We start from the raw sequence: 8,321 nt of genomic DNA on the forward strand, positions 1-8,321 counted from the left end.
AAGTTTTTTCTTTTACAGTTTACTTATATTAGTGTTTACTCATTATGGTGTATAGTTCTATGGGATTTAACAAATGAGTAGAGTCATTCATTCACCACCCTAGTACTGTATGGAATAGTTCCATCATTCTAAAATTTCCTGTGTAAGTCTCCTTTTAGTCATTTATACCTCTTCCACCAACCCCTTATAATTACTGCTGTTGTTTTCTGTCCCTATAGTTTTGTCTTTTCCAGAGTGTTACATGAATGGAATCATACAATGTGTAACCTTTTGAGTCTGACCTTTTGCACTTAGCAAAATGCATTTTAAGATTCATCCATGTACTTGCATGAACCAGTACTGTATTCCTTGTTTATCACTGAGTAGTATTGCATTGGATGGGTATACCACAGTCTGTTTATTCCCCAGTTGAAGGATATCTTGGTTGCTCCCAGTTTTTAGCAGTTGTGAATAAAGCTGCAGTAAACATTTGTGTATGGGTTTTTATGTGGATATAGTTTTCAGTTTACTTGGGTAAATACCCAATGATTGCTAGATTGTGTTGTTGAGATTATGTTTAATTTTATAAGAAACTGCCAGTTGTCTTCCAAAGAGGCTGTATCATTTTACATTACCACAGAGAGTAAGGATTTCTGTTGCTCCATATCCTTGCCAGCATTTGGTATTGTCAGTGTTTTGGATTTTAGGTGTGTGAATTTAGTAGTGAATTTTAATTGCTCTGTTTTCTTTTTAGTTATACCTCTCTGCAATTTTTTTTTCAGTGTTATAAGGATCACAGTACGTATCTTTAATTTATCACAGCCTACCGAGAGTTAAAATTGTACTATTTCACATAAAATATAAGAACCTTGCAACACTACAGTTCTACTTAACCTCTGTTTTTAGTGCTATTATTTTCATACATATTACATAAAAAATGGTATAGATCCCACAATACAGTGTTAAAATTTTTACTTTGCAGTTACATATTTTTTTAAGAAACTAAGAAAACAAAAGAAAAAAATATATAGTTGTTAGTACTTACATAGTTACAATTTCTGGTATTCTTCCTTCTTTCCTAAAGAAATTAGGAAGTTTTAATATTCCTTCAGTGCAGGTCTGTTGGCAAAAAATTCAGTTTTTGTTGATAGGAAAACATCTTTATTTCACCTTTGTTTCTTAACAGCTTTAATTTTGAAATAATGTTAGACTCACAAGAACTTGAAAAAATAGTACAGTGTATTAGTGTACCATTCACCCAACTTCCCCCAATGATAATATCTTTTATAACCATAGTACGTTATCAAAGCCAGGAATTGGTATTGGCACAGTTCTATTAATTAAATTAGAGAATTTTTTCTCACCTTCGTTTTTGAAGGATTCTTTCACTGGCATGGTGTTGGGGGAGGTTATCGAGGGGATGTGACCACTGGTTGACCTATGAGCTGGACCCAGGGAACTGGAGGCCCTTACCTCTCCGCTGTCCTTGGAATGTACATCCTGCCTACTGTTCCCATACTGGCAGCCATTTCAAGGACATAGCCTTGAGAGAGTAGGGTGTTGTTGAGACCATCTGGACTGAATATGTGACTGAACCCTTATATATAAGGCCTCTATATAAACTTTTAAGGTTCTGGCAGGCAGGTGTGGAGAACCACTTGTCCTGCGCCCAAGACAAACCTTGTATGTAAGTTCCCTTGCTTGTTAAACCTGCCACCTGCCAATCTGGAGTGATCTGCCTCTTTCTTTGGTCTCTCGTTGTCCTCCGTGTATGGGGGCCAGTTTCAGATTTTACCCAGGGAACTCCTGAGGTTTCAAACCAACACAGAGAACTCAGGATTGACAGTACCAGACTTCTATGACAGCTCTGTCAGCCCTTTAAAGACTTTTCATCACTTTCTGGCCTCCATTGTTTCCAATTAGAAGTCAACCCTCAGATTTCATTTGTTTCATTCTCACCCCCTAACCCCAGCATACACACTTTATAATATATTCTCTCGGCAGCTTTCACGATTTCCTTCTGGTCTTTGGTTTTCAGCAGTTTGACTATGGTGTACCTAGGTGTGGTTTTCTTTGTATTTATCCTTTTTTGAGTTTGTTGAGCTTTTTGGATTTATGAGTTCATGTTTTTCACATTTGGGAGGTATTTGGCTGTTTTTTGTTCAATTCCTTTTCTTTTTTTTTTAAACCACTTTTCTTTCTCCAATTACACTATTTCCACTACTTGATATTATCCCACAGATCTCTGAAGTCCTGTTCATTTTTCTATCATTATTTTTCTCTCTGTTCTTCAGGTGGGATAATTTCTTTTGATCTGATTTCAAGTTCATTGACTCTTCTGCCATCTCTAGCCTATTAGGTTCATACACTGAATTTTTTGTTTCAGCTAGTTTAAGTATATTTATTAGTTATTTTTAGCTGTGCTGTGTCTTCTTTGCTGCACGTGGGCTTTCTCTAGTTGTGGCGAGCAGGGGCTACTCTTTATTGCAGTGCATGGGCTTCTCATTGCAGTGGCTTCTCTTGTAGCGGAACACGGGGTCTAGGCACATGGGCTCAGTAGTTGTGGCTCACGGGTTCTAGAGTGCAAGCTCAGTAGTTGTGGCACGTGGGCTTGGTTGCTCTGTGGCACGTGGGATCCTCCCGGACCAGGGCTCGAACCCGTGTCCCCTGCATTGGCAGGCGCCACTGTGCCATCAGTGAGGTCCCTCAGCTAGTTTATTATATTTTTATAGTATAACCACTGTGCCACCAAGGAAGTCCCTCAGCTAGTTTATTATATTTTTCAACTCTAGAATTTCCATTTGACATATTTCTCTGCTGAGATTTCCTACCTATTCATTCATTATGCGTCATTTTTTTTCCCTTGAGAATATTTATAATTGGTGCTTTGAATTCCTGTCTGCTCATTGCAACATTTGGGTTATCTCAGGATTGGTTTCTGTTCATAGTTTTTTCTTGAGTTTCATCACATTTTACTGTTTCTTTACATGTCTGGTCACTTAAAAATGTTATACTGGACATTATGAATGGTACATTGCAGAGACTTTGAATTCTCTTTGAAGTGTGTTGATTTTTTTTAATAAGGTGGTATAACCATCTTATTTTAAATTTTGTTTATTAATTAATTTATTTTAATTATTAATTTATTTTGGGCTGTGTTGGGTCTTCGTTGCCTCGCATGGGCTTTCTCTAGTTGCAGTGAGCGGGGCTACTCTTCGTTGTGGTGTGCGGGCTTCTCATTGTGGTGGCTTGTCTCGTTGCGGAGCACGGGCTCTAGGCGCGCGGGCTTCAGTAGTGGCACGCAGGCTCAGTACTTGTGGCTTGTGGGCTCTAGAGCGCAGGCTCAGTAGTGGCACATGGGCTCAGTTGCTCCACGGCATGTGGGATCTTCCCAGACCAGGGCTCGAAACCTGTGTCCCCTGCATCGGCAGATGGATTCTTAACCACTGCGCCACCAGAGAAGTCCTTGAAGTGTGTTGATTTTTATTCCAGCAGACAGTTAACTTGGCTGTATTTTAACTCCAAACTCTAACTTGTTTGCAGTGGGCAGCAGCTAAAATTTCGCTCAGTTCTTTCAGTTTCTAGCTGCTGCTTTTTCATGGGGCCCAAGGGTGTTTCCCCTGCACAAGCACAGTTTAGCAGTTAGCCAAAGATTTGGGTGCAATTTGTATGTAGATTTTGGGGTTCATCCCTTTTGAAGCTCCCTCCCTTTCAGTATTTCTTCCCTGATTTTCCAGCTGCTCTGCTCACTCTGCACTGACACCTTAAGCCAGTAAGCCTGTGGCTTTCTGCCTCCATGAGCTGTGCAGTTTGGGAAGTGCCCTCTGGCAAAAAGCCTCACAAATCTCTTCTGACACCCAGACTCCCACCCAAGTTTTGTCTGCTTTTGGTTACTCTCTTATGCCTTCACATACTTTGAGATACTTGTATCTTTATATTTTGTCCAGATTTTATAATTGTTTTCTGAGTGTAGGTTAGTTTGCACGAGTTCTCTGCCATGACTGGAATCTACCACTCTGCTTTATATGGGCCTAAGGCATTATCTTCTGTCCTTTAAGCTGCCATCTAAATCCAGAGCTCTAGTTCCTGATATTGGCAGGTATCCTCAGGGTGGCTGTGGTTTCAGGCTCCTTTCCTGCTTTCGTTTGCAGCACACTGTATATCGTTTGCAGCGCACTGTATATATCAGCTTTTTGGTAACAGGAGGATTTTTCAGAATACTAATTTGCTGTATAGCCGGAAGTAGATCTTTTTATAGCCACAACCCTAAAGATACTCCTGCTACACTGAGTTCATTCTTTTTTTCTTTTTTCTGTTTGTTTTTCAAATTTCTGGACCCAAAACAGAACTCTCCCTGACCTGGTTTTTAACTGGTATAATTTGTCTCCATCTCTCCCAGTAGTTTTCCTATACTTCTCATTCTTCTTTTCTCCTAGATTTTTCCTTTTAGTTCCCTTTCTCATCCTTGCTTTCTTTCTGATTATTTATTCTTTCATTGCCTTTTCTGCTTTTGGCAAGTGAATATTTCTAAAACAGATCTATAGTATGTTACAGTTAGAAAAACCCATAAGGTCAATTAAACTAACTTACATTATTTGAAAGAGAAACGGAGGCCCCGATAAATTTAACAACTCACAGTCTTTCAGCTCACGTGATAAAGCTGGAATTAGACCTTGGGCATCTGATTCTTTGGTCTAAATCTCTTTCCACTGTGTGTTCTCTTGCGGTTTGTTTTTTTGATTCTGTTTAGGGTTTGGTTTGTTATTCATAGTACCTTTTGTGTGATCATATTAGTGTTGATTCTCTTAAGTACTTATTCCCCAAGACAAGAAGCAGTGGTTTCCTTGTGCTCTAGAACACCATGCATGCTTCTAAGGTTGGAGATGGTGCCATTCATAATAAGCTTCCCTTCTTCCTCACCCTTTCACTACTCACCCAACTGATCCCTTAGGGAAGGTCTTAGGAAAGAGGGAAGCCTGTCATCCCAATCAGTTCAGTAGCACTTAGCGTATGTATTATAATTTTAAGCAGCTATGTCCTAGGTGCCAGGGTCTCACAATTAGTGAGAGACGGTCCTTGAGCACAGCAACTCACTTTCTATCTAGAGGAGAAGACAGACAAGTAAATAATTTCAGTGCTACTTGCTAAGTATTACTATAGAGGATTTTCAAGGTGCCTTGGGAGCACAAAGGAAGAGTAGTTAGATTCAGCCTTGGGAGACTGGTCAGGGAATGCATGCTTCCTAGAGGAGGTGATACATGAGCTAAGTCTTAAGGGATGTCATTAACCAAGATGAGAAGGAAAGGAAGAATATTTAAGGAAGAGCATCCTTTATTGCAAGGTCATAAGGATATGGAACATCCTAGTGTTTGGTGGGGTGGGGGCCTGTTATAAGCAGTTTGATGTTGGATAGCAGTAAGTGTGAAATGGAGTTATGTGAGATGGGCTGGAAAGGTAAGCAGGGGCCTGGTCACTGAAGGACTTGGAAACATTTCTGAGGAGCTTGGTGTTCATTAGAGGCAGAGGGGAGCCACTGGTGGATTAACAGTAGCTCTACATTCTAGATAGGTGATGCATTGTAGCAGTCGTATGAAGCATTTGCAAGGCACAAATTTGGAAGTAGAGAGACAAGATACAAGGTTGTTGCAGTAGATTGGGCTAAAGATGATGGAGGTCTGAACCGTGACAGTGGTAGTACGAATAGAGAGAGGAGGAAGTGGGAAATTGGTTAAGTGATAAGATGGCAGCACCTAGTGACTGATTAGGTGAGAGGGACAGAGCACTGGGTTTGGCAATAAGGAAGATCAGTAATGACTTGAGAGAGCGTTAACTCCATAGCATAGTGAAACAAAAGCCAGGTTCTAATGTGTCAAGGAGTGAATGAAAAATAAGGAAGTAGACAGTGAATAAAGACTCTTTCAAGAAGTTTATATAAGAAGACGAAGTACATGGTATTAGAAGGGAATTGAGGGCCACTCCCTGAAATGCGCCCCTGTAGTGACTTCCATGACACCCTGCTTCTGCTTATTTTCTCTTATCATTTCATCTCGGCCACCTTTATGAGCTTCTGTTCCTCTGTGTCCCCTGCTTAAATGTTTGTCAGGGCTCCATCTGTAACCCTTAGCTGTTCTCACTCCATGTGCTCTCTTGGCTGAATCTAGTCTAGTACACCTTCACTTACCAGCTGTATGTACATGATTCCCAAATCTGTATTTGCACCTCAGTCTGGAGTATCTGGCTGTGCATTGGATTTCTCTGTTGATGTGTACTTGAGGCATCTTAAATGCAAACATATTCAAAACTGAACTCATCAGCTTTCCCTACTCTAAGCGTGCTCCTACTCTTGTGTTCTGTCCTGGTTAATGGCAGCCTCATTCATCTAGTCACTAAAATTATTAACCCATGAGTCAAACTTACCTCTTCCTCCTTTGCTCTTATATAACTAATCAATCACTAAGTCCTACTGTGTTTTCTCTCTTTCTGTCCCTCTTCTTTATCATTACTTTCATCATCTGTTGCCTGGACCATTGCAGTAACTTTCCTGCCTTCAGTCTCCTCCAGAGTGATCTCTTTGAAATGCAGTTTATGCTCCCACTTTAAATTTATCCTTCACAAGGAACTCTACTCAATACTCTGTAATGGCCTACATGGGAAAAGAATGTAAAAAAAAAAAGTGGATATGTGTATATGTATAACTGATTCACTTTGCTGTACACCTGAAACTAATACAACATTGTAAATCAACTGTACTCCAATAAAAATTAAAAAAAATAAATTTATCCTTACTTAGTATCCTTACTAAGCTTTATACTATGGCTTACAGAGTTCATTATGATTTGCCCTCTACCTACCTTTCTAACTTTGTCTCGTGCTACTCTCTTTTCATATTTGAGGCTCCAGCCATACCAGTTTGCCTTTGGTTCCCTGCATGTGCCATGCTATTTCTTACTTTTGTGCCTTTGCTGTTGTTGCTTGTGCTATGCTCTGTGCTGAAATGCCCTCCTGACCCTTCTGGCCCTCTGGTTAACTCTTTCTTTTCAGACTTAGCATAGGGGCCCCCTTCACGAAGCCTTTGCTGACCATTCTTGTCCATCCCCCTCCCAAGCTGAGTAAGATCCCCACTCTGCTTCCATGATACCCAATGCATATTTCTACCATAATCTATGCTTTTTGTTCTAATTATTTGCTTAAATGTCAATCTCCTCCACTAGTCTGTGAGTTTATCAGGATAGGTGCTGTGTTATACTCATTTTCATGACACAGTGCCTAGTATACAATAAGAATTCACTAATTGTGTAATGAATGGATAAAGTATAATACGTAGACATCAGCTGAGAGTGAGTTGGGCCTTTAGAGAGTGGTAAATGTTTGAAACAGTTGTCAAAAGAGTTTGAGAAAGAACTGAACAAGGACTAATAAGAGGGTGGATTATTCTGTCTTTCTGATTCTGTTGCTTATGTCTTAAATATTTTCACATGGTTGCCTTTACTTTCCTTTTTGCTCATTAGATTGTGAACTCTTTTTTTCAAAGATAAATGTTCAGTTCAGGATTCTGGCTGATTAGTATTTCTTGATTGCAGATCCAATGGATTTGAACAGAAGCGCTTTGCCAGGCTTGCCAGCAAGAAGGCGGTGGAGGAACTTGCCTACAAGTGGAGTGTTGAGGATATGTAACTTTTCTGAGGCAGTGGGGGTGGCTGTGGGTTGTGGTGGTGGACACTGGGTGGACAGACGTCCAGCTGCAACAGTCATCTGTGCTCATAATCAGGGCCCACACAGACCAGCGACTTGTTGGATGCCAGTTTTGACTACAGAAGAATATTTGAGACGTAATGTTTGGACTGAAGGACCTGTATTTCTCAGGTGTGCCGACACTGCCTGTTGCTGGCTTTCAGAGGAAGTGTTGATTTCTCTGTGTCCCAGGGTTTGTTCTTGGTTAGGGTTTTCCCTTTTTAATAAACACACATTTATTTTTTTAAAATAATTTTCTTAAACGGATATTCTGTTTTGGGGAAGAATACAAGCTAATATTGAACCCCCAGGGATCTTGGAGGGTGATAGTTGGATTTTTCATTCATCTAGGAAGCAGGATGAGTAAAAACTTTCACAGTGATAGCTCCTTCCTCTTAGAAAATAAGAATTATTGCTAAACTAGACTTAGGAATAGACATGGCAGTTTGGAGACATGGTGTCTGGTAAAGGTAGTGTCACAAATTAGTGGGGAAGAGATAGATAATGGTGCTCGGAAAATTGGCTTATTATATGGGCAAAAATAAAGTTGGATCCCTGCCTTAAACCACATAAAGCAAAGACAAATCCCAAAGTGATTTTACCTAAATGAA

At 40.1% G+C, this 8,321-nt stretch overlaps 1 protein-coding gene across 2 annotated transcripts in view; it reads left to right on the top strand.

The window, feature by feature from the left end:
• BUD13 (BUD13 spliceosome associated protein) overlaps nucleotides 1-7,653 on the top strand; it is a 32,602-nt gene extending 24,949 nt beyond the window's left edge. For both annotated transcript variants that reach the window (XM_007461856.1, XM_007461857.1), the window contains one exon: nucleotides 7,560-7,653. In XM_007461856.1, the coding sequence (XP_007461918.1) occupies nucleotides 7,560-7,653 (94 nt within the window). The remainder of the gene's footprint in view (nucleotides 1-7,559) is intronic.
• Nucleotides 7,654-8,321: the final 668 nt, after the last annotated feature.

The sequence above is a fragment of the Lipotes vexillifer genome, unplaced genomic scaffold, assembly GCF_000442215.2.
Source record: "Lipotes vexillifer unplaced genomic scaffold, Lipotes_vexillifer_v1.1 scaffold931, whole genome shotgun sequence".
NCBI lineage: Eukaryota > Metazoa > Chordata > Mammalia > Artiodactyla > Lipotidae > Lipotes > Lipotes vexillifer.